Source organism: Typopeltis vanoorti, chromosome 17 (genome assembly GCF_054136105.1).
Source record: "Typopeltis vanoorti isolate ZY-2024b chromosome 17, IOZ_Tvanoo_1.0, whole genome shotgun sequence".
In the NCBI taxonomy this organism is placed as follows: Eukaryota; Metazoa; Arthropoda; class Arachnida; order Uropygi; family Thelyphonidae; genus Typopeltis; species Typopeltis vanoorti.
In genome coordinates this window covers 79,161,521-79,189,495 of record NC_143565.1, presented here as the reverse complement: position 1 = coordinate 79,189,495, position 27,975 = coordinate 79,161,521, and the positions used below count along the sequence as shown (strand labels likewise).

Here is a 27,975-nt window from a genome sequence, read left to right as displayed (position 1 = left end):
CTGTGCAGAGAAAGAGGAAACAGTGAACCATGTGATTAGTTCCTGCAGCAAAGATAGCCAATACGAATTATAAACAAAGCATAATCAGGTAACAAAAACTATACCTGGAGCTTGTACAGGAAATATGTAATTTTGTATGTTGGTGGAGTCCATTGAAATAAATCTACAGGGTGGCCATAATTAAACTTACCCTATTCAGAGAGCCTGATGTATATTGTTCTAACAACTGGAATGTTACTACATATGATAGAGTGACTAATCGAGACATGAGAAGAAGGATCCCATAAAAAGGAAAAAAAATCTAGTTCGAAAAGTCACTGATAAGGCGAATGTTGTGCTCTTTGTAGCCCAGGAAGCAAAAAAAAAAGAGCATAAAACGAAGTTGAACCTTCGTTTTATGCAACTTCGTTTCGAAGTTGAACGAAGTTGCACAGAGCACAAGTCTATGATTCAAACTATGTTTGAATCATAGACTTGTGCTCTGTGCAAAGTAAAGAGCATTTATATCTGTGATTATGATAATAGCTTTAATGCTGCATTCCTTCATAATGGATCCATATAGATGACTAATAACAGTCATTCCAGATTTTTAGTCCATACAACTAAATCAAATGAAGGAAATTTCTGATAAACACAAGCTAACTTTGATTTATGGGATGATGTACACATTCACATTTATAAAGCAAAGAGAAATAGCTGAATTATGTATATATAAAATGCAGGGGGGGGGGGACTTAAGGATCAAAGCTGGATAAATGGGAAGTGACTTCCATGTAGCCCTTTAAGGATGCAAAGGACCGATTAGGACTTCTGACCTAATATCCAATCCTCACCTTATCATGTTTTCCTAGTTTTCCAAATTGCCAGCCTATCCTCTTTTGTTCAGTATCCACTGAACAAAAGAGGATAGGCTAGCAATTTGGGATTTAGCAGACCAAATAATATTCTTACCAGCTTAAATCATAACTCAAAATGATTCAACATGAGAGAATTTCATGACAGCTGGGGCATCACCAGGATGTCATGAAATTCTCTCATGCTGAATCATTTTGTGTTATGGTTTAAGCTAGTAAGAATATTATTAAACAAGGTCCCTGTTGCTTTCATCAAGGAACCAGGATGAACAACAAAGTCAGCTAATGGAACACACTCAGGACCATGTCCTAACTCAACATTAGCAGCAGACTTCAAGATTGGCATCATCAACATAAGAAGCATCAATAAAAAATAAATGGAAGTAGCAGAAGAATAGAATAAGTACCAAATCGACATAGTCTTTTATCTCCTTTGTTTCAGTAATACCAAACATTACTTTGTTTCAGTAATAAGCAACAAATACAGTACAAGATGCTATATTCAGGCGATAACAAAGAGGAAAAAGAAGGACTAGCTATAATATTCAACACTAAACATGAGGATAATCTTCATTAATGAAAGGTTATATGAGGTAGTGTGATGTGGGAAAATATCAGAATGGGAACTGGACAATGAAACTTATTTATGCCTATGGTCACAAAATAGGTTCTACTAAGGAAAAAGTGGAGAAACTTTTTTTGAGGAACTAGAGAAGGCAGCTGAACAACAAAAAAGGAAAAGTTGGTCCTTGGTGGGTATCTAAACAGCACAATAAGAAATGATTACCAGATATATAGAAAGGAAAATTTGAAAAAAGAGCAAAGCTAATAATAATTGTAAGTACCTGCTGAATTTCTGGAAGTGATCACCATTTAGTTTTGAGCAAAAGATAAAATTGAATTTATTATTCAAAAAAAAAGAAAGAAAGTTTGTAAGAAAGTTTTGGAGCACATCTAAATTGAGCATCTTTCGGAGATGAACTGTAGACTCAAATACACATACATTATTCAAAAAAAAAAAAAAAGGTGAAAGAGTTTGAAAACAAGAACCAAAACTTGGAGACTGAGCTGCAAACCCTGAAGAAAAAATTCATCGAGTTTCAGCCAGAAAGCAAAGGAATGAGATTGTCTGCAACATTAGAAAAATCAGAACTCCATAGTAGATTAAAAGCAGTAAAGGAAAAGAAGGAAATATATCAAAAATTCTTGGCAAAAAAGCACTGTATAACGTAAAACAATCTAAACACATGAGAAGACTGAGTAAGAACATAAAAAATGAATATCAGTAAGGTAACAAAATACATTCTAGAAAATGAATAAGAAATGATAAAGGTGACATGAAAAACTGAAGATAACAATACTCAAGATGTTCAGCATAATTACTTGGAAAGTTTGCTAAAACAAACAAACAGTGACAGCAAGGTGGTAGAAAAAATTTAACAGGAATGAAATCAGGAATATATATCACTGTGATATGTATTCCTGATTAAATAAAATATAAATAAAAAACCATTAGAAACCTGAAACGTGGAAAGGCAGCTGGAGTGAATAATAGTATTCATCTATGAAATGATTAATGGTTTATTAACTTTTTTTTTTTTGAACTTTTTCTTTTTAGTTAATAACACAGATTCAGATCTGGGAAATAAAGTTAATTTGAGTGTAAAAGTGACTGAGTGAGAGACAAAGTAAACTCAAATTTAATATATTTATTTATAAACAAATAATATCAGTGTAAAGTATGATATTGCATGAGCATAACAGCGCGTGTGTGTGTGTGTGTGTGTGTGTGTGTATAAAATGAGGTCACTGTGCAGCATTAGCCGGAGTGTTGTATTATGGACAGATCCATAACTGCAAACCTTCAATATGAAGTTTAATTAACTGCTTATATTTCGCTGAATTTCAAATCAGCATCATCAGAGCATAACACACTTGTACACGTGACAGTGAGTAAGATTTTGATGATTTCTTTTAATGATGATTTCAGTGAGTAAGTAAAACAATAAAATTGCATAATAAAATAACACGTAAAAACCACAGTGAAATCTTTAATTAGTAAAAAGACATATTCCGTACTAAAATTAATAGTACATCTTCAGTGTCTGTAACAATAATTACTGTTACAAATACTGAAGATGTACTATTAATTTTAGTATGAAATATCTGTCTTTTACTAATTAAAGATTTCACTGTGGTTTATACGTGTTACTTTATTATTTAATTACTATGCCACAGGTTCCACTAAAAAACAATAAAATTGCAGTGTACAAAAGATCTAAAGTCTTATTTATAGTGCTCTCTAATGTTGAAAAAAAAATCATTACAGCTATGTGGGAGTTGCTCTTAGGATGACAGTCTCCAAAATTTTTCAAAAATTAATGCAGCCATACTTGTTCAGGTTAGGAGAATTCTTCACAGCCATTGCTGACTCAAAAAGTAATCTTTCAGATCTGTAACAACTCCTAAATAGCACATTTGTTTTCTTCCATCTAGTCCTGTGTGAAGGAGTATCCAAAGCATGGTCTGCCAGTCCTGACCTGCCATAGTAATAGTAGCATAGTAGCGAATGTATTTTTTATGTTCTTCCAGGCAGATGTTAAATAATCTTCCTGTTTGTCCATAGTAGGCCAAGTCACAGTCACAGGGAACTTCATACACTCCTGGGTGTGCTAAAGGGTGAAGTTTATCCTTAGGCGAGTGGATCAGAGTTGCTAGTTTTACATGCAGTTCTTTACATTGAGTTCTGTGGTCAGAGCTGTATCGTTAGAACAAATGGCTCTCTGGCTCCGTGTGTGAGTGTTTTTATGTAGGTATCTTCCTGTGTGTGTTGGCTTTCTGTAAATGGAAAAAGATAGTGATCCATCTGAAAGGCAGATGACTAATGTGTCAAGAAATGGTAAACAGTTATTAGATTCTTTTTCTACTGTGAAGTGGATTTTGGGGTGTTGACTGTTTAGGTAGGTGACAAATGGCAAACACATCTACATAGTGTGACCAAACTAGTGGCTTGTATGTAGCTGAAGTTCCATGTAAAAGTTTCCTAAAGGTGGGGGAGAGGGGGGAACCCATAGCAGTATCATTAATCTGTTTGTAGATTTTTCCTCCCCATGTAAAGTAACCTGCATACATAGTAAATTTGAATAATTCAAAAATATCAGGGGGAAATTTAGACTTGATCAAATCCAGAGTGTCTATAAGTGGTACATTGGTAAATAAAGAGGTGACATCAAAACTAACCATTATGTCTGAAGTTTTTAGGATACAATTTTAACTAGTGTTTTGAAATGGACTGAATTTTTTACAAAAGTAGAGGGGTTGCCAGTAAGAGGAGCAAGTGACTTGGCTAACTGTTGGGCTAGTTTATACGAGGGACTATCTATGCTATCGACTATGGGGCATAGGGGGTTATTAGGTTTGTGGATTTTTGGTAATCCATAAATATGTGGTGGTTTAACATGAATTGGTTTTATTTTTTTGATGATTTCTTTTTGCCAGGAAGTCACTTTTTTTTAGTAATTTTCAGACTCTTTTTCTTTGAGGCATAGTGGGATTTCGATCTATAATTTGGTACGTGGAACCGTTACATAGGAAATCTTGCATTTTTTTGTTATAATCTTCTTGACCCATGATAACTGTAGCATTTCCTTTATCGGCTTTTGTAATGATAATATTTTTATTCTTATATAACTTTTTTAAGCCAGTTATTTCATTAAGTGGCATTTTGGTGGTTTAGCTTTGTTTAGAATGAAGACTGGTTTAGAATGAAGTAGACGAGGGCTACCGCATCAAGGGCGGGTGCGGTTAAAGAAGCGAGCCCAGCAGGTGGAGAGGATGTTGTGACTGGGAACACTGAATGTTGGAAGCATGACTGGAAGGGGAAGAGAGGTGGCAGACATGATGAGGAAGAGGAAGTTGGACATTTTATGTGTGCAGGAGACAAGGTGGAAAGGCAAAGGAACTGGGAGATGGATATAAATTGTTCTACTCTGGAGCGAATAACGAGGGAAGAAATGGTGTAGGAATTGTGGTGTGTGGCAGAATGAAGGGTGAAGTACTGGACGTGGGTAGAAGGAACGACAGGATCATGCGAATGAAATTGGGTCTTGGAGAAGAGCGGGTGGTTGTATTATGTGTATATGCCCCGCAAGTTGGTTGTACAGCAGAGGAAAAAGATGAGTTCTGGAACGTGTTAGATGAAGAAATGAGGGAATTGGAAGAAAATGAGATGGTGATTGTCGGAGGAGACTTGAACAGGCACATAGGAAGACAGAATAGAGACTGTGAGAGGGTGCATGGTGGCCACGGAGTGGAAATGATGAACCAGGAAGGAGAGAGGGTTGTGGACTTTGCAGTAGTGTTTGATCTGGCAATTGTGAACTCGTTTTTCTTCAAGAGGGAAGAACATTTGATAACATTTAGAAGTGGTAACAACAGCTCACAAATTGACTACATTTTGACTAGAAGAAAACATCTTAAGGTTGTGACAAATTGTAAAGTAATTCCAACAGATCAAGTAGCACAACAACACCGACTGCTGTGCGCAGACTTTAAAATAAGATCGAAGATAAGAACTTCTGGTTGCCATGGGATGAAGACAATTAAGTGGTTTCGCTTAAAAGAGGAGCGTGTGAGGAATCGTTTTAGGGGGAGAGTGTTAGAGAGGATTTCGGATGGACTGGAAAGTGTACAAGATTGGTGGAAACATAATTCAAAAGTAATCCTGAGCTGTGCAATCGAGGTGCTTGGTGAGACATCTGGAAAGATTAGAGAGCAGAAGGAGGGTTGCTGGTGGAATAATGATGTACAAGTGGCAGTGACAGCTAAGAGGAAGGCAAAGCAGAAGTGGGATGAGACAAGAGTGGAAGAGGACAGAGAGGTGTACAAAGAGAGAAAGCAAGAAGCCAAGAGAGTTGTGGCACAGGCGAAGGCCATGGCATATCAAGATCTGTATGATCAATTAGAAACAAAGGAAGGACAGAGAAAAATTTACCAACTAGCGAAATGTAGAAATAAAGCAGCTAAGGACATCTTACATGTGAGGCAAATCAAAGATGCTTTGCGCAGACTTTAAAATAAGATCGAAGATAAGAACTTCTGGTTGCCATGGGATGAAGACAATTAAGTGGTTTCGCTTAAAAGAGGAGCGTGTGAGGAATCGTTTTAGGGGGAGAGTGTTAGAGAGGATTTCGGATGGACTGGAAAGTGTACAAGATTGGTGGAAACATAATTCAAAAGTAATCCTGAGCTGTGCAATCGAGGTGCTTGGTGAGACATCTGGAAAGATTAGAGAGCAGAAGGAGGGTTGCTGGTGGAATAATGATGTACAAGTGGCAGTGACAGCTAAGAGGAAGGCAAAGCAGAAGTGGGATGAGACAAGAGTGGAAGAGGACAGAGAGGTGTACAAAGAGAGAAAGCAAGAAGCCAAGAGAGTTGTGGCACAGGCGAAGGCCATGGCATATCAAGATCTGTATGATCAATTAGAAACAAAGGAAGGACAGAGAAAAATTTACCAACTAGCGAAATGTAGAAATAAAGCAGCTAAGGACATCTTACATGTGAGGCAAATCAAAGATGCTGAAGGAAGAGTATTATGGAGGGATGTGGACATAAGAAACAGATGGAAAATATACTTTGAGGGACTTTTAAATGAGGAAAATGCAAGGACTCACAGAGGAGATGGGCAGCCTTCTGAGGGGATGGTGCAGAACATCAGTAGAATGGAAGTGACGGAGGCCATGAAGAGGATGAGGAATGGAAAAGCGGTGGGCCCCCGACAAAATTCCAGTGGAGGCATGGAAGGCACTGGGGGAAGAGGGAATTGACCTGCTGTGGGACCTGTTCATGAAAGTTTGCCAACAGGAAAATATACCCGAGGAATGGAGGGAGAGTACTCTTGTTCCCATCTACAAGGGTAAAGGGGATGCACAAGACTGTAAAAATTACAGAGGAATAAAGTTGATGTCTCACACAATGAAGATCCTAGAAAGGGTTCTTGATGGTAGATTGAGGGAGGAGGTGGAGATTGCAAAGGAACAATTTGGCTTCATGTCTGGTAGATCAACAACAGATGCTATCTTTGGTTTACGACAGATGATGGAAAAATATCGAGAGAAACAAAGGGAGCTACATCTGGTATTTATTGATCTGGAGAAAGCATACGACAGAGTGCCAATGTAAGAAGTCTGGAGGTGTCTGAAGGAGAAGAAGGTGCCGGAGAAATATGTCAGGTTGGTGCGGGAAATGTACAGAAATGTGAAGACAAGTGTTCGGACCTGTTTGGGACAGACAGAAAGTTTTCAAGTAACAGTTGGCTTGCATCAAGGGTCAGCATTAAGTCCGTTTCTGTTTAATATTGTGATGGAGGTGGTAACAGAGGAGGTGAGAGAAGATGCGCCTTGGACAATGTTGTATGCAGATGACATCTTGCTGTGTGTAGATTCAAGAGAAGAAGCAGAAACTAAACTTGTAAGATGGAGAAAAGTACCGGAAGAGAGAGGTATGAGACTGAGCAGAAGTAAGACAGAGTATATGTGTTGCGCAGTGGGCGGTGGCCAGGAGACAGACCTGGAGCTGGAAGGAAATGTCATCAGGAAGGTGAGAGACTTTAGATACTTAGGTTCAACAGTGGAAGAAGATGGAGGAGCTGAGAAGGAAGTGGGATGCAGGATACAAGCGGGTTGGAGGAACTGGAGGGAGATGGCTGGAGTGTTATGCGATAAGAGGGTGCCAATCAATCTGAAAGGCAAAATTTATAGGACAGTAGTGAGGCCAGCTATGACATATGCTATAGAAACTGTGGCCCTGAGGAAAAATAACATCAGCAGGATGGAAGTAGCAGAGATGAGAATGCTTAGGTGGATGTGCGGTGTGACCAGAAAGGATCATCTGAGAAATGACTATGTCAGGGGAACAGTGAAAGTTACGAACTTAGGAGTGAAAATACAGGCGGCAAGGATGAGATGGTTTGGTCATGTGATGAGGAGGGAGGACGAATATGTGGGATGAAGGGTCATGCAGATGGATGTGCAAGGAAGGCGGAAGCGTGGGCGGCCAAAAAAGAGATGGAGGGAGCTGGTAGAAGAGGACTTGAAGATGAAGAACTTGGATGTGGTGACAGCCCAAGACAGGAAGGTGTGGAGGAGACTCATAACAAACAGTGCCCCCGCTTAAGTGGGAGAAGCTGTAGAAGAAGAAGAAGCTTTGTTTAGAATGTTTGCGATATCTAGGCACACATTATTGGCCATTGCCAGCAGAAGATCGTAGATGCCCCGTTCTACCTTCATCATGATTTCTAATTCTGGAGTTTGTTTAGGTGTGATGGCAAAGTTATGTCCTAGACTGAGAGTGTTCTTGGCTTCTTCAGTGAGTACCTCTGACGATAGATTTACGACCATGCGATCCCACTGAAGTTACGGTCTGAACTTTGTATGTTGCACTGTTGTAGGAGTTCATATTTTTTTAGGCGTCTGCTTTTAACTTTTGTAAATTCTTTTTTTGCTGCAATTTCGGAAATGTGATGTAGGACAGTCCACATTTTCAGATTTAAGATGATGAGTAGTTCTTCTTGTAGAGCGGCAATAGAACTGTTTAACTTACTAAGCTCTATGTGAGTAGCGGCGATTTGTTCTCGGAGAAGCGCTAAACTCGCCCATCGATAAATACGATGTGCCTTTGCCGATTGTAACTTTTCTTTAAATTTGAGAAAAGCTGGGATGATATCGCTGTCACGGCATCGTTTAAGGAAGGCCAACCTGTTCAATTTTCTGGACAATTTCAGTTTCAACTTACCAAACCGTCGTGCTTTGTACACAATCATTCTCCGTGCAGAATCATCAATCTAACAGATAAGCTTAGGTGTTGACGGTTATTCATGACTTAAGTGTTTTTAATGGTATTAACAACACCAAACAATTTAATCAAAAGATGTTTAATTAACTGCTTATATTTCGTTGAATTTCAAATCAGCATCATCAAAGCACAACACACTTGTACGATCCCTACACATCAGAAAAGATAGCCAAAGTACTGATGAAACATGGCCTTCACACCACTTTCAAATTGCATGTAAAACTAGAAACTCTGATCTGCTTGTCTAAGAATAAACTTCACCCTTTAGCACACCCAGGAGTGTATGAAGTTCCCATTGACTATGACTTGACCTACTATGAGCAAACAGTAAGATCATTTAACATCTGCCTGGAAGATTCGCTACTATGGCAAGCAGGACTGGCAGACCACATTTTGGATACTCCTTCACACAGGATTAGATGGAAGAAAACAAATGTGCTATTTAGGAGTTGTTACAGATCTGAAAATTATTTTTTGAGTCAGTAATGGCTTTGAAGAATTCTCCTAACCTGAACAAGTATGGTTGCATTAATTTGCCAAAAATTTTGGAGACTGTCATTCTAAGAGCTACTCCCACATAGCTGTTATGATTTTTTTTTTTTTTTTAACATTAAAGGGCACCATAAATAGGACTTGAGATCTTGTACACTGCAATTTTATTGTTTTACTTACTCACTGTCGCGTGTACAAGTGTGTTGTGCTCTGATGATGATGCTGATTTGAAATTCAGCGAAATATAAGCATGTTTTTTAATTCAACATCTTTTGATTAAATTGTTTGGTGTTGTTAATACTGTTAGTCATGAATAACTGTCAACACCTAAGCTTATCTGTTAGACTTCAATATGAAGATGCCACCTATGATGGTGATATATAAATCTGCATTATAATTTAATGCAGATAGATTTGTCTTTTCTCTTTAGAGGCCCCAGAAACTTAACATCACATAAGATTTGTAATCTTTTAAGATCAGAGTTTCTTCTTCTTTCAGCAATGGCCATTGAAATATAATTTATTTATTATTACTATTACGTGATACCTCCAAGAGTTCAGACTCATCGAGGGAGGGCACCTGCTCTACAACTCTTCATCTCCACCACTCAATCCACCAGCAAACCCCAACTGCCATCATCATCATCTACACCAATGCTAGTATTTTCACAGACAGTCACAAACATCCATGCCCACGGTGGGATTCGAACCCACAGCCTTTTGGCTGGAGAGCAGATACGCTAACCACTCAGCCAACCAGGCAGTAAAGATAATTCTTCTCATCATTTTTATCTCTAATCTGATCTTACTTCCATTAAAGGAAATTCATCCACTAATTTTCGGATAATATTTCTATTCATCATAATGCTCTTTTCCACATTTTTTGGAGTAACAGACATCTTTTCCTTTAAACTATAGTTCTCCCCTAAACTAAAACTTTTAAAACATATAGAACTGTAGTTTTACATAACAGCAATAATTTTACTCTCCATTTTGCCACCATGTTATTTGCTTTGCCAGCTAGCAGTGCACTTGCACTATAACAAATTACTCTTCAGAAATACAAACTTTGTGCAAGTGCACTGCTGGCTGGCAAAGCAAATGACATGGTGGCAAAATGGAGAGTAAAATTATTGCTGTTATGTAAAACTACAGTTCTTGGCACTCATAAAAAGCTCATCAGAAAGTTCAATATTGTCTTCTCTTAAATCTTTTACATACAGAAATAAAAACTAAATTTGAGGTGAGATCTTTTTACTAATAAATATCACCATTAAGATGTGTGCAACATGCCATAACTATATAAAGATTTCTTTTATACAACACATTACTAAAGAAATTTTCAATTACAAGTAATAATGCATTATCATTGTACTAGTGAAATGTTTACATATCATCATCAGCCATGGACAAAGATCCCCCCCCCCCCCCAGTCCTCCATTCATTCCTATCTTGAGCCTTTCTATGCCACTGAGTTCCTGCCATCTCTTTAATCTCATCCTCCCATACTCTCTTTAGTCTTCTTGTAGCTCTCTTTTCATCTCTAGGATACCATTCTGATATCAACTTGGTCCATTTATGAGTGTTACTTCTTGCAATATGACCTGCCCATTGCCATTTGGATCTTTTAATGCCCGTTATAATGTCTCTCACTCTAATCTGAGTTTTAATCTAAGTATTGCACTTTCTATCTAGAATGGAAATGCCAAGTAATGGTCTTTCAATTTTCCAATTGGTAATCCTCAACATGTTGGTAATCAGTGCTACCTTAATTATCTCTCAGCAGGTGTATAAATTCTATTTCCTTTCTGTCCTGTGATCTTTCTTCCTCCAGTCCATATCTCCATAGTTGAAGTCCCCCCCCCCCCCATAATAATCACTCGACCTGTACTCATTGTACTAATTTGGCGATGCACGTCTTCCAGATCATCTGTGGAATTCCCTGACCTATAGCAACAACCAACTGTATATTTTGTCTTACTGGCCTTAATCTCACACCAGATTGCTTCAAATGAACAGCCACCACCTCCTGCCTGTCTCCTATTTTTTTGGTTGCAATTCTTCTGCTATCATCAACAGTACTCCTTCTCCCCATCATATCTTGCCTGAAAATACTTAACCTTTCACATTCAACCCTGTAATTACATCATCTGCTGTTAGCCAAGTTAGTAATGCCTATAACTTTTGGTGAGGTTGCACCAATCAATGCAAAAAACTCATCTCTCTTGTTCCTAAAAGTATTACTTCTAGCATTAGTATATAAAAACAGCAACATACCTTTATTTTCCCCCACTCACCTTTATTTTTTGAATTGACTATTCAAGATTTTTGCTTGAGAGACTTAGATTCCTCAATTGGTCATTCTCACACTCACTCGCTTCATGGTTGCCTTCACACAAATTCACTTGCTTCCCACCCTAATTGCTTAAGTTTCCCTGAATTTGCATGTCAGCATGTTGAATAAAGCTCTCTCCAGACATCTAACACCAAAACATTCAGATGTAGTCCATCTGCAATATACAAATCCTTCTTTCCATCAGACAGAGACCACAGATCCACAAATTCTACATAATTTCTTTTGCACAATCCAGATACAGACTCATTAGCTATCAATGCCCTCCTCCTCAGTTCTCCTCTATCATAGAGCGGTAGGAACTTACAATCTTCACCTTCTCGCTCTTCAGTGTTTGCCTCTTCTAACAACTCCTGTACATCCATCGTCCTTCATAGAATACTTCTCATCTCAAATCATTGGGACCAACCAAGACAATAAAAGTATAGATTAAGGTTCCTCATGTCATAGATGGGAATCAAACCCAGGTCTTTCCGACCAAAGGGCAAAGATACAACTGTCAACCAGAAATTCTCAAGTATAGAGGTATAAAAGTTTTACAATGACTGCAATGCATAATTTAGAATGGAAAAAAAAAAAAAAAAGGTAAATAAAATCATCATCAATATGGATCACATTATAAAAGAAACTAGTATTAAATCAAATATCAAAATTTGATCTGTTAATCTCAGCTGTTTGCTTTATGCAAATGATGTTCTACTTCTAAATAAATATCACACAATTCTGCAGGATTCCCTGACTAAAGTGAATAATTGCTGTAATAAAAAGACAAAGACGTTGAAAATAAGCGGAAATATTGAAAACATCAGCTGCATCCTAAATGGAGTAAATGGAGCATCCATAGAATAATTGAAACATTTCAGCTGTTTAGGCACAATTTTTAGTGAAGATAGCAATGCTGGTATGGTAGGAAGTCTACTGAATAAATTTATATGGAATAAGAAAAAAAGTATTCAAAATACTAAACTAGCTATATACAAGACTATTCAAACTGACTTTAACTAATGGATCTGATAACTGAGTTAGAAAAAAAACAGTTGACCAAAGACAGGAGCCCACAGATATGCAACTTCTGAAAAAGATTAGGAGAGTGATCAGATGGCATCAATGGGCAGAATCAATATAAAAACAAGAATATTAGGAAGAAACTTGATATTCTTATCATGCAGGATTGTGTGTGCAAGCTAATCTCTGTTGGTGTAGTCACTTAAACAGAATGTGAAAGAAAGGATAGCAAAATAAGTTTTTTCCCAGGATGGCAGAAAAATAACCCAGAGGTAGACAAGGATCTATCTGTATTGATACAGTAAAAAGTACCTTAGAAAGAAATGTAAGATCTGATAATACTGGAGTTCTGACAGATAACAGAGTAATCTGGAGGAAAATTGTTGACATGAAGTTAGTAATGATATAATTTTTTCATGTAGTAATATCATAATATTTTGTACACTCCCAAAGGATAAATGTCAGAATTTTGAAGATGATGATGTTTTGCCTTTTTTTCCAAACATTTCTTTGTATCCAGAATTCATTACTCAACAAGAAAGAGATTTTAATTTTTCTTTATATAGAGGAAGGATTCAAAAAATGCTCACAGGCAGAACCTTCTTGGTGACCATAAGCACCAGTCTCAATGACTAATATCCTATTTTGAAATCTCTCCATCACTCTACATGAAACACTTCCAACCACAAACTTCACCTCTTGTTGTATATCTATTGCTATTTTTCAGATACTTGTGCTTGGAGAAAAAAACTTATAATTACAGCTTAGAGAATAAGATTCTTCCTGTTTCTGTCTTCTTCATCTTAGTAGCCCAATGGGTCAACATAGTTCTATTGCAAATGAATTTACAAGTAATTAACAAAACTAAGAAAAACAATTACCACTCACTGATCAGCACACAAAATAAACGAGCAAGTCAAGCATGAAGTAAACTATAGGGAAGATATCATAGCTATAATTCTTAAACAGTAATATAGACAGTTTGGATATCCCCAAAGAATGTCCCCCTTTCAGAGATTACCAAATATAGTCTTGAATAGACAAGCAACAAAGATTAATTATCATACAATAAAAAGGTTGTCATTTATAGCTTAATGGAAATGCCTGAATGCTTTATTATTATTATTATGCAGTTTTAATAGACAAGCTTAGGTGTTGAACGTTATTCGTAACTTATTTTAACAGTATTACACCAAAGAAACTAAATTATTAAAAAGATGTTTATTAACTGGCTTATATTTCACTAGATTTCAAACCAGCATCTTTAGAGTATATTACATGTTACAGTGAATGTGTGACAATGAGTGCATCAATTAACCAAAAATTTGGAAGACTATTATCTGAAGATCAATTCCTATTTAACTATAATACTTCTTTTTTTTCTTTTTTTTTTTTACAACATTAGAGGGTACCAAATAGGACTTAGATCTTTTGTCTGTTATAATTTGAATTGTTCAACTTACTCATTGTTGTATGTTAACTGTAATATGTAATGTGCACTGAAGATACCAGTTTGAAATTTAGTGATATATAAGCCAGTTAATGAACATCTTTTCTATGATTTAGTTGGTTTGGTGTTGTTATAATACTATTAAAATAAGCTATGAATATTATTATGCAGGCTCCATCTGAGAATCGAGGACTCATCAGAAGAGGACTTCTTCCAGGTCATACAATGCCAAACACCTATTGAGTTTTTTTTGAAGAGCATTCATGATGCATTCACAGCATCCATTCCACATGCTAACCACTCCATGAAATGAACCTGGAAATCACATGCTTCTTACTTATGCCCTCACTAAGTATCCAGGGATGACCCCAAATATATTCTCACCTGTCATTAGGTACAAAATTTCCCATATGTCTATATTCAGATAGAGAAGGTTTACAAGATGATTTAAATAAATTAGAAGTGTGCACAAAGGCTGTCAATTCAATGTTGCATAAGGCACTTCGGGATGAAAACATTAGATACTTTGTATCCTATTGATGGTACTAGTTTTAGACAGAGATTTGAAATTCAGAGGACATATTGCAAGAGTTGGCAAAATAGCTCAGAGGATTACTCGGATGCAGAAGAATACACTGACAAGTAAAGATAGGAAGGTTATTATCCCTCTTTATAAACCTATGATTCGGCTACATGTTGATAACTGTGCACAGATTTGTTCACCTGCGTTTCTTGGGAATTGGGAGATGGTGCAGAGGATTCAGAAACAAGTGACCAAGCTGATGGCAGGTTTGTGGAATGCCTATGAGGATAACTGGGAGAAGGGAGGGGGTTGCAGGGTTTAGCTGACATGCAGAGGAGTGGGGGGGGGGGGATATGATAGAAACTTATAAATTTCCAAAGTGATTCTATAAGATTGACACATACCCCTCTGAAAAAAAAAAAAGGAGTCGCACTTGGAAGTTGTCTAAGAGTGTAGTCAGGAAGGGTGTGCGGGTTAGGTTCTTTACTTGGAGAGTGGTAAATGAGTGCAATGGTTTGCCAGAGGTGGTTGTGAGCACCTCGGCGGTGAATAGACTTAAGGAGATGTATGATAGGTATTGTGTTAATGAATAGAGTGGGTCTCCTTAAATACAAGGATTTGCATTTAAGTTCTGTAGATCTGAAAAAGGAATATGACAACTGACTAACTACTGTAAGCTGTAAGTCAGTAATCAGAACTGAAGAACGTACATGAAGACGGTCTGATGTTAAATCAGGTGTGCAACAAGGATGCACATTATCTTCTCTATTATTCATTATCTATATGGATCACATTACGAAGGAAAGTGATATCAAATCTGATATCAAAATTGGTGACATTAATCTTAGCTCTTTACTTTATGAAAATGATGTAAATCCAGTACAAGTCTGCAAAACTCACCGATTAAATTGAATAACTTTTGCAATAAATTTGGTATGAAAATCAATAATAAAAAGATAAACCAAATAGGTAGAAACATTGAAAACATCAACTGGGATGGAAAACCTACAGAACACGGTGAAACAATTGCTATTTAGGCAGAATTTTTAGTGAAGATGCAAATTAATTATGGAAATAGACAAAAGTATTAGTAATGCCAGTATGGTTGGAAGTATTATGGAAATAGACAAAAGTATTAGTAATGCCAGTATGGTTGGAAGTCAGCTGAATAAATTTAAATGGAATAAGAAAGAAATTAGTCAAAACACTAAATTAGCTGTATACAAGACAGTGATGAAACTAATTTTAACTTGTGGATCTGAAAGCTGGGTTAGAAAGAAAACACTTCATCAAAGACTGGAGACCACAGATATGAAAGTTCTGAGAAAGATTAGTGAAGTGAACATATGGCATCATTGGCAGTATCATATTAAATAAGAATATTAAGAAAGAAATTGCCATTGTTAGCATTCAGGAATGTATTTGTAGAGGTAATCTCAGATGGTATGGTCACTTAAACAGAATGGGAGAAGAAACATTAGCAAAGCAAGTATTGGATTCTTGACAGATAAGTTTTATTTTATGAAAACTGTTGTTTGAAAATTAGTAATGGTGTAACATTTTCATGTAATACTATCATATCTTGTACACACACGCTGAGGATACATATCAGGAATTTGTTGATGATGATAAAACAAGTTGGACTTGAATGTAAAATGTTGGAAAGTATGTAAGCCCACAGATGCGAGACCCTTCTGCGAATATCAAAAGAAGGAGATTATATTCCAATATTAGGGTATAATCAATGTGTTTCGTGGGATGAGAGTTTATAATTATACATTGGAAAATTAGCTTATCTATTATGAAAATTCTAGTTCTTAAAGTGGTAACTATTTTGCTTGTACAACAGATGGAAAATTTACGCATAAAGCACGATTTCGCATGTTGATGACTAATTTGAACATCCTTTATTTCTTTCTCCCCTTCAGCATGAATTGACTATTCTTGGCACATTGCCAGACTCAGTTCTATGAAGTGTGGGCATACAATAGTGGTTAAGAATTTTACCACTGAGATACTAACTGCTTATATATTTTGATGTTATGATTTTCTGATTTATATGAAAATAATACATTGCATCTGTTTTTGAAATTAATTAAACAAAACTCTTTCATTATATAGAGAGAAAGGCCTACGTCTCCAGTTACTATAATTTCTCAAAGCTAATCTAAGAACTCTTATGTAACTTCAAATAAAGAATGCTTCTTTTACTGTTGTGACTATTAAAAAATAGCTATTCATAACAGATTTTACCTTTATGGTCTGTTTTTGCTCTTTCTGCTGGAGTACTTTCATGGATTCCTCGACATGATGCTCAATACAAGCTGTACTACAATACACAGATTTATTCTGGGATGGTTTTTTACATGTTATACATGGTACACTTTGTATAGCTTCTTTTGTATTCTAAAGAACAAAAAAACAAAAATGTGGTTCTTATTATCACATTATCAACTTCTATTAGTGAACTTATCAAAACAGCTTTAAAGTTATTTTAATTAATATACATATTCAAGTATTTGACTTCAGTAATACAAAAAGGTGCATTTCCAGACTTATACGACCGGCGTATAAGACGAGGCCCTAAATTTTAGGTTATTTTTAGGTTTTAAGCTTATGTCGGTTGCATAAGACGACCCCTTAATTTCTTCTTTTTTGTATCAATGCAACATTAGGTATTGTTGTTATATCAGTTATGTTTTTATGTATGCATATCCGTTATCTTTTTTACATTGCATAGATTTAGTATTTACTTTAGATTTAGTATGAGATATGTTTCATAATCATTTAACTAAGAAGAATACTAAAAGTCTTCTAGAAAAAAATAACACAAAAATTGCTGTTATACCAGGTGGTTTAACTTCTATATTGCAACCACTAGACGTCTGCTTGAACAAACTATTTACAGATAACATGCGATATGAGTGGAATAATTGGATGGAACAAATCTGAAATCTGAAAACAAACCCCAACTCAACATCACCAGAATTAAAGATCGGTACTATCAATGTAAGATGCCTGAATGGAGCTAGCTGAGGAATTAGATAAGTACCAGATCGACATAATAGGGGTGACTGAAACAAAAAAGACCAAAACTGGTGAGATCTTTCTGAGCAATAAATACAAAATGTTATATTCAAGCAATGACAATCAAGGAAAAGAAGGAGTAGCCATAGTATTCAACACAAAATACGAGGCTAATCTTCTTGAATGACAGCAAGTCTCAAGTAGAGTAATGTGGGCAAATATCAGAATGGGGAGCTGGACAATGAGACTTATTTGTGCCTATGGTCCCACAGAAGGCTCTACTAAGTGGAAGAATTTTTTGAGGCTCTAGAGAAAGCTACTGACACAATGAAAATGGAAAAGTTGTCCCTTGTTGGGGATCTATATAGCAGAGTAGGAAGTGATTGTGAGACATACAAAAATATTTGGGGAAAATTTGGAGAAAAGAGCAAAGCTAATAATAATGGCAAATACCTGTTGGATTTCTGCATAGGACATGGACTGGTTATTACTAACACCATGTTCCAACATAAAAATGTGCACAAATTCACATGGAGAGAAGAGGCAAGGAATAAGAAAAGTCTCATTGACTATGTTATTGTTGATAGTGATGTTTTCTCCCTGGTGCAGGACACCAGAGTGTCCAGAGATAAATAGTGATCACTATTTAGTCTTGAGCAGGATAAAATTCAATTTCATATTGAAAAGTTTAACATGTAAGAAAGTTTTAAAGCGAATAAAAGTTGAGCAGCTCTCGGATGTGAACTGTAGACTAAAATATACAAAGATTATTGAAGAAAAAATGAAAGAATTTGAGAACAGGAATCAAACCTTGGAGATTCAATGGCAAACCTTGAAGAAAACCCTGACTGATTCAGCCCGAGAAGCATGTGGTGAGGTTGTCTGCAGGATAAAAAAATCAGAACTCCCTGGTCGACACAGGAAGTTAAAGAGGCAGTGAAGGAAAAGAAGAAAGCATATCAAAAGTTCCTGTCAAATAAGTTAGCTTGTGCTCTTAGAGAATACAGAGACAAATGCAAGAATGCTAAACACTGTGTAAAACTAGCTAAACAAAAGTCATGGGAGGACTTTGGCAAGAATATAGAAAATAAATATCAAGAAGGTGGCAAAATATTTTGGAGGTTGTTGAAGAAGCTTAGGAATGGAGGAAAGAGTGCTGTAAAAGGAGTTAGAGATGATAAAGGTGACATGAAAACTGGAGAAAAAGATATCCTTGAAGTATGGAATAATTACTTTGATAAACTGCTAAATGAAACAAGCAGTGATGACAGCACAGTGGTAAAAAAACATTGACCAGGCATGCAGGAAGGAATACATATCCATACTTGATGTAGAAAAAGCCATCAAAGGCTTGAAATGTGGAAAGGCAGCTGGAGTAGATGATATTCGAACAGAAATGCTGAAGTATGGTGGTATAAGAGTCTTATGGTGGCTGTACTGCATAGTTCAGAAAGCCTGGACAGAGGAACAAATTCCTGATGATTGGAGTAGAGTTCTCATAGTACCCATATATAAAAAAGGAAATAAAACTGAATGTGAGAATTACAGAGGTATTTCCCTACTGAGTGTTCCTGGCAAGATCTATGCAAGTATACTTGAGAAACGGTTGAGAAGAATTGTGGAAGAAAAGCTTGGTGAAGAACAAGCTGGATTCAGGCCAAATAGAGGCTGTCAGGATCAGATCTTCACTTTACGACAAATAGTCGAGAAAGCATGCGAATATAACAAAGATCTGTATTTAAGTTTTGTCAATTTGGAAAAGGCATATCATAAGGTGCCAAGAGAGAAGCTATTCAATACGCTGCAGTTATATGATGTCAATGGGGCATTATATCAAGCAATACTTGGTCTTTATTGGAGTTGTAAGTCGGCAGTTAGAATTGAAGGAAGTACAGGAAGATGTTTTAATGTTAAATCTGGTGTGAGACAAGGATGTACATTATCCCCTCTGTTATTCATTATCTATATGGATCACATTATGAAGGAAAGTGGTATTAAACATCATATCAAAATTGGAGATGTTAATGTCAGCTCTTTGCTTTATGCAAATGATGTTATACTTCTAAATAAATCCACTACAAGTCTGCAAGATTCACTGACGAAATTCAGTAGCTGTTGTAATAGATATGGTATGAAGGTCAGCAATAAAAAGACAAAGACAATGAAAATAGGCAGCATCATTGAAAATGTCAACTGAGTTATGAATGGAGAACCTGTGTAACAAGTAAACATTTCAGCTACTTAGGCACGATTTTTACTGAAGATGGTAAATTAAATATAGAAATAGACAACAGAATCAACAAGGCTGGCATGGCGGGAAGTCAACTGAATAAATTCAGTTGACTTCCCACCTAATTTCTCTCTTATGGAATAAGAGAGAAATTAGTCGGAACACAAAATTAGCTGTATACAAGACATTGTTCAAACCAGTTTTAACTCATGGATCTGAGAGCTGGGTCAGAAGTACAACACTTGATGAAAGACTAGAGACCGCAGATATGAGAGTCCTGAGAAAGATTATAGGCGTGAACAGATGGTATCAATGGCAATATCATATTAAAAACGAGGATATTAGGAAAGAACTTGACATTGTCAGCATCCAGGAATGCGTTAGTAGAGCTAATCTGAGGTGGTATGGTCATCAAAACAGAATGGGCGAGGAAAGATTAGCAAAACAAGTGTTCTCTGTTAGGTTGGCAGCAAAACGACCCAGAGGAAGACCAAGATATAGGTTGATTGATACGGTACAAAGTGCCTTAGATGATAGAAATATAATATCTGATAATGTTGGAGTCTTGACAAGTAACAGACTGATCTGGAGGAAAATTGTAGATAGGAAGTTAGTAATGATATAATTTTTTCATGTAGTACTATCATATCCTGTACACCCCTTGTGGGTACATGGCAGGAATTTGATGATGATTATGATGATAATTGGATGTTGACTGGTGAAAAATCATTTACAAACGGTGGATCTATGAATGCTGCATCACTTGATACGTTGTGCAATTTTGTGATCAAAGCATGGAATAAATTAAAAGTAGAGACTGTAATAAAACCATTTAAGAAGTGTGGATATACATGAAACTCTAATCTTATGGATGGTATGGAAGATCTGTTGTGGGACACTGATGACGATGAAAACGAAATCAATTCACTGGATTTGAATCAGGATCCACATGACGATCATTTAAACATGAATCTGAAGAACTATTTTCAACAGATGAAGAAATTAACATGAAAATTGAGGTTAATAATTATTATTTGTTACAAAATATAAGACTTATTGTTAAACTGACCATAGATTTTTAATTCGTACAATACTGCCTACCGGTTTCGCTAGTAAGTGACTAGCTTTCTCAAGGCTTGAACAGTATAAAAAAATGGTAAATGCAAAAAAGGTTTAAAAATACAAAAAAAAACGTTAGTACCTGTTAGGTAGCTAAGGTAACACGTTCGTGTGACATTTCTACTCAGTATCATGAACACGCGTTACATGCAAACACGTAATATGATTATTCGCGTACTGTAGTTCTGTGAAACTGAGGGAATTAATTAGATTTTTCCAAGTATCATTCAGTATGGCCCCCTTGATTTCTGTTTAGGTTGCTACTTCTTTAAATAATCGATGTCTGTAATCTTCGTCTACGTAGAGCATAGAGCTGTTATTCCAGTCTATAGTGTGGTTCGAAGTTGAAAAGTGATGTGCTAACTCGGAGGTGGTCGTTCTGTTGTGATTTACATTGCCAACATGTTCTTTCTGTCTTATTCCCAGGCTTCTCGAAGTTTGTCCAGTGTAGGAAAGACCACACGTGCATGGAATATTATACACACCCGGATATTTATAAAATGGAACACTGTCTTTAGGAGATCTTAAAGATCCTAAGATCTTCTAAGATCTCCTTTCTTATCTAGTCTCTAGAATGTGAAATATGAGGACAGATTGAGAAAATGCAAATTACAGAGCCTAAGATAGAAGGAAAAGGGGGGGGGGGACATGATCAAGATGTATAAGTTGGTAATGGGTAATTACCAGATTAGTGTGGATGAGATTTTTCATAGAATATCTAGAGATGGGGGGGGGGGACGAAAGGCCATCCCTGGAAGCTGTTTAAGGTGGGTGTGAGCAAAGGGGTGAGGAGATGATTTTTTGCATGGAGAGTAATGGTTGAATGGAATGCTTTGCCTGAGACTGTGGTAAGTGAATGCATTTAAGTCAAGTACAGTGAGCTGTGCATGTGAGAATGGGACCTCCTACAATGAGTCTCTTGACTGCATGGAGGTCTGTTGATAATAATAAACCTCAGTGTGTCTATGACAATTCTCAATATCAGACTCTGATAAAGAAATAATGGGCCAATACTCCACATAATACAAGAAAAGAGAAACAGTCTGAGAACTGATCTGTTATACTTCTTTTAATATCTATAGAAACAGATCTTAGTAGGGCTAATGTACTCCAAACACACTAATTAATTGTAAGTCTGCCTGGCTGAAGGAATCTCCTCTCCAATGAAATATGTTTGAATACCATAGTTGTCATTGATATTTTAGGTGAGAGATGCATTTCCACTAATGAGACTTGTTTACAGGAGGTCTGGAAGAGCTTGAGAAAAGTTCCATATATATAAGTATAGATAAAGTTCCATATATATAAGAAGTATAACAGATCTGAGAACAGATTTGTTACACTTCTTTCAATATCTATAGAAACAGATCCTAGTAGGGCTAATGTACTCAAAACACACTAATTAATTGCAAGTCTGCCTGGCTGAAGGAATCTCCTCTCCAATGAAATACGTTTGAATACTACAATTGTCATTGATATTTTAGGTGAGAGATGCATTTTCACTAATGAGACCTGTTTACAGGAGGTCTGGACGAGCTTGAGAAAAGTTCCATGTTTTATTTCTAGAGCAGAGCTCTTGGTTCACTCATGGTACTAGTAAGTAATGGCTGACAGCCTTTTGTGGGTGAGATTAGCATATTAACACAAAAGTGCATGTGTGTTTATATATATATATATATAACATGAGGCTGCTTTACTTTAGAGTAATCTTCGAAAAACTGAAGATTTAATTTTAAAATTACATGAATGAGAGGTCATGCACCTGTGGCTGTATTCTCTCTTAGTACAGCAGAAGGGAACCTCATTGATCGGGTAACTATCAGTTTGAAGGACAAAAGGCACAAAAATGTAACGTAGAAAGGTTCAAGAAATGGGGGAGGGGGGAGAGAGAGATGGTATAATTGGTAATAGAGAAATCCCAGTAAAATTGATTATTGTTTTTTAGTTGGCTTCAGGCTAAAAGTCAATAAAGAGTCAGTGAAAGAAGTCATTAGTTAACTCAGAAAGGACATTGTGTGTATGGAGGGGAAGGGAAGGTGGGTGTGACACACACACACACATTTTGTACACTTTCAAACCAGTAATTAGTAAAGTACAAGAAATGTACAAGTAGTGAGGGATTGTATAGCATGCCAGATTGTGTGTGTGGGGAGGGATATTATGACACCATTCATACATGTACTTAATGAAGGATATGTACGTATTAGGTTTGAGAAGGTTTTTTTTTGCTACTTTTATTAATTTTTATTTATTTATTTTTTGTTTTTTCACATTGTCTGAAAACTTGGCTCTAGAGACCAAACACTGAATTTTTCAAGCCACTTCAGGTCCCCAATAAGCAGGATCATACACTGAGCAGTGAAATTCATCTTTAACCTAAAGAGAAATGTATCAATCACAAACATCTATATCCATGACAGGACTCAAACCCACAGACCTGTTCTGTTGGTTGGAGAGTGGAAATATTAACCAATGACAATCAAGCAAGTATATGCATACATATTATGAAATATATAGTTAGTTGTAGAAGTACAGACAGATAACCTGTACTTCCATAACTAACAATTATAATAATTGGTTCTGATATTTCTCTTTGTATCTTTTACTAAAGGCATCCCATATGTATAATGCATAATCTTTTGGTGTACATGGAACTTTTAAACTTTTAATTAAACTTTTTAGTTAAGAGCATTATTTGCTGTCAACAGTCTGTAGGGTGTGAAGAGTAAATGCAAGTATAAAGAAAGGAATTGCTGGTGGTCAGGCATTAATTTTTTTTTTTTTTTTTTTTGACACACATATGCACAGACAATGAACGAGTTGAAACAGAGGCAGGTATTAATGTTTATGGAAATTTCTGAATTTAGGGAATGTTGGTGGTTAAGCTATTATTATTTTCATTATTATTGATGGCACATCTCCATGGGGTCCAGAGACTCATCATGAGAGACCAAAATTACCATTATACACACACCTATCAACCTCTCTTTGAATTCATTAACCATTAGGGAACTCGCAACTGATTCTGGAAATCCATTCCACTCATTCACCACTCTCCATGCAAAAAATCTTGCATAAATTTTATAAACCCCCTTTAATATCTTAAAAATTGCTATCATGTCCCCTCCTTTCCACCTATCAACTAAACTTTGTAACCTACAAACCTTCAACCCATCTTCATAGGGAGTATTCCACAGACCCGTCATCATCTTGGTCCCTCATCTCTGAATCCTCTCTACCACCTCCTGGTAGAGAGGATTCAGAGATGAGGGACCAAGATGAATCCTCTCTACCACCTCCTGGTCCCCAAGAAATCCAGGTGATCAAATCTGTGTGCAATAGTCAAAATGTGGCTGAATCATGAAGAGGGATAATAAGTTCCTTATCTTTACTTGTTAGCATGTTTTTCAACATCCAAGTAATCCTATTGTACCAACTTTTACAATACACCCTCTGAACTTCAAATATTTGTCAACCATTATCCCCAAGTTCCTAGCCTCATCAATTCTCTGCAATCCAGTACCATCAATATGATACACCATATGCAACCTTTTCAATCCGAAGTGCATAATTACATTTTGCAACATTAAACTGCCAATCATTATCCTTTGCCCACAATGCCAATTTATTTAAATCATCTTTCAGGATATCTACATCACCTTTATCAACTATTGCTCTCCCCAGTTTTGCATCATCAGCAAACAACTGTTTATCCCCTCTTAAATCTTTCCCTATATCACTGATACACAAAATAAAGAGTAGTGGCCCTAGTACCAAACCCTGAGGTACTCCACTAGTCACCATCATATTCCTAGATTACACTCTGCCATATACCACGCTCTGGTGTCTGTCTGTCAGCCACCCCTATCCATTTTACTAGTCTCATATCCATTTCCATTTGCTACATCTATTGTAATAGTTTTGCATGTGGTATTCTGTTAAATGCTTTGGCAAAGTTGAGCAGTATCATGGCGTAGCCATTATCTTTATCCAACTGTGCTGTCACTTGATTATAAAATGTGAATAAATTAACAAGACAGGACCTACCCTTTACAAAGTCATGCTGCCCACTAATAGAGTATCACGTCTCTATCCACCAAATATTGGATTTTACCTTTAACCAACTTTTCCAGTACTTTATCACCCACTCCTGATATATTTATTAGTCTGTAGTTTGTTACCTCTGTCTTGGAGCCACCTTTATGCAATGGTACTATCTTACCCTCTATCCACTCCCTTGGAACCCTGCAGAGCTGACTTAGATCGAACAACTTTATCAGGAAATGCTAATTCTTTTGCACATTTACATAGTATACAGGCTGATATGCCATCCAGTCCCACTGCTGTGTTCATATATTCACATTTTTCAATATGCTGAACACCTCCTGTTCATCTACCTAAATGTTGATATGCATCTCTGTAACATCAGCAACTGTAAAATCACCACCTGGATATACCTGTTGCAAAATAATCACTCAGCAACTCAACTATTTCTCTTGGTTCAGTCACCTTCCTACCTTGAGCATTGTTTAAAGTCATCCTACCATAGTCATTTTTCCTATTACTTGCTATATAATGAAAAAACTCTTTTGGATTTACTTTGGCCTGTTTGATTAATTCTCTCTCATAGTCTGATTTGGCTTTTCTTATCATACTAATAGAGCCTCCGTAGTTCAGTCATATAGACGAACCCCTTTGGTTGGAAAGACCTGGGTTCGATTCCTATCAGTAATATGAGGAACCTTTATCTAGTCCCTTTCGACTAAAGGTGAGTTAGCCGGTCTCATACGGAGGTAGTGGGTTTTTTCGCCTGGAAACTCGGGATTTTTGTCCTCCAGTACAGGCAAACCATTCCCATGAACACACATGGATTACAGTCATGAATATGTCCCAGCCATATGCCGGTTCCCGAGCCTGGATAAAATTGGGGGGTTGGGGAAAGCAATGGTGAACTACCCTGTAAAAATCTCACCAGGAATACTTTGTGGGCAATGCCTACAAAGTCACCTACAGTTGGAAACAACTGAAAGGGAAAATCAGTCAGTATCAATACTAATCACCCTTCTCCCTTGCACTGCTCATGAGTATGCTGATCACTTTTTTCTTTATATTTCCTCCACAATGGTTTTTTTTTTTTTTTTTTCAGCTCTTGGTTTATATCAATAATCATCCACTTAATTCCAACTTGATTTATCTTCCTGACCTTGGGTATGCAGTCTGATACACTCTCAAACAATCTCTGATCACTTGCCATGCACTACTGACATTCTTTCCTTGTAGCTTCTCTAGCCATGTCACTGTCCCAAGATGACTTCTGAGTCTCTCATAATCACCAGCCTTATAGTTGAACATAAATCCCCTTCTTGACAGAGAAACTCCACATTTGACAACTTCTCAGAACAAGACCGCATGGTCACTTTCTGCAATTGGAAGCAGAGTGTCTACCTTGGTTATAGATACACCTTCTGATGCTATTATCAGATCCAACACTCTCAAACCCCTTGTCCCCTCTGTAAGACAGTTTCATGTAATCATCCCTTAGCAACTGTATAAATCCCACTTTCATCTTGCCATGTTACCTTTCTTCCCTCCAGTCGATATCCGCTTAGTTAACGTCTCCCATAATAATTGTTCAGCCTACATTCATTGTGCTAATCTGCCAACACATGGCATCTACATCTTCCTGTGGATCCCCTGATCTATAACATCACCCAAAAACGTATTTGTTTTATTTGCCTCTATCTCACACCAGACTGACTCAAATGAACCATCTCCCTCAGACATAAAATCCTCTTTAACTTCTAATTTTGTTGGTTGTAATTCTTCAGCTTATCATAAGCAATATCCCACCTCCTGTCCCGTTCCTTCTATCCTCCCTCAAAATACAATACCTTTTACATTCTATTCCTGTAACTATATCATTTTCAGTCAACCAGGCTCACTGATGCCTATAATTTTTGGCCAATTCAAGCTGACCAATGCCAAAAACTCCTCACCCCTTATTCCTGATACTTCTTGCATTCGTGTACATGCATTTCAACATCCCTTTATATCCACAGTTACCCTTATGTAATGTCATTACCATACCATTCAAATCGGAAACTGTGAAATCCCATTCAGCATTGCATAATCATTACTTTACACATGCTCATTTATCACAGGGGTGGCCAGACATGCTTTCATCTTCCCCAATATCTCTAGTTTCCCTGATTTTGCACTACCACACTCGCACTAAATAACATTTGCTCCAAACATCTAACTAAAAAACCATTTAAATGTAGTCTGCAGGACATATATAAGTTCTTTTGTCCATCAAATTCACTCCATATACAAGGAGGTAGCCAAAAATAAATGGAATTATTTAAAAAAAAAAAAAATTATTAAAGTTTATAATGCCATATTCTAGTCTTCTTCAAAGTACAATCCATGTGAGTCAATGCACTTGTCTCAATGTTTTTTCCACTGCTGGAAACAATTCTGGAACTGTTCAACTGGAATACTGTTAAAGGCCTCCAGAGACTTTTCTTTCACTTTGTCCACATCAATGAATCACCACCCTTTTGTGGTTTTCTTTATCGGTGGGAATAAAAAAAAAGTTCACATGGAAAGAGATCAGGTGAGTAGGGAGGGTGGGGAACAACCACTACGTTGTTTTTCATCAAGAACTGTTGGACAGACAAGGCTGTGTAAGCTAGGGCATTGTTGTGGTGAAGCAGCCAATCTCCACTACTGCACATTTCATGCTGTTTTCGTCCCACACTATCACACAGTCTTCTCAAAACATTGAGATAAAAATATTGGTTAACTGTCTGTCCAGGAGGAACAAATTCTTTGTGTACAATTCCATTCACATAAAAAAACAACAACAACATTGTCTTGACATCTGATTAAACTTGATGTGCCTTCTTAGGTCTTGGTGAATTTGCATGTTTCCATTGGCTTGATGCTTGTTTTGTTTCTGGTTCATACCTATAGCATCAAGACTCATCCCCAGTCACAACTTTTGAAAGAAAGTTCTGGTCATTAATAACTTTCTCTCTCAAATCATGGCAAACATTCACATAATTTTTAT

The 27,975-nt window shown here is 36.7% G+C and overlaps 1 protein-coding gene across 8 annotated transcripts in view; it reads right to left on the bottom strand.

The window, feature by feature from the left end:
- pps (protein partner of snf) overlaps positions 1 to 27,975 on the bottom strand; it is a 553,267-nt gene that overhangs the window by 253,360 nt on the left and 271,932 nt on the right. For all 8 annotated transcript variants that reach the window (XM_090406767.1, XM_090406772.1, XM_090406773.1 and 5 more), the window contains one exon: positions 16,781 to 16,933. In XM_090406767.1, coding sequence (XP_090262893.1) covers positions 16,781 to 16,933 — 153 coding nt within the window. The remainder of the gene's footprint in view (positions 1 to 16,780; positions 16,934 to 27,975) is intronic.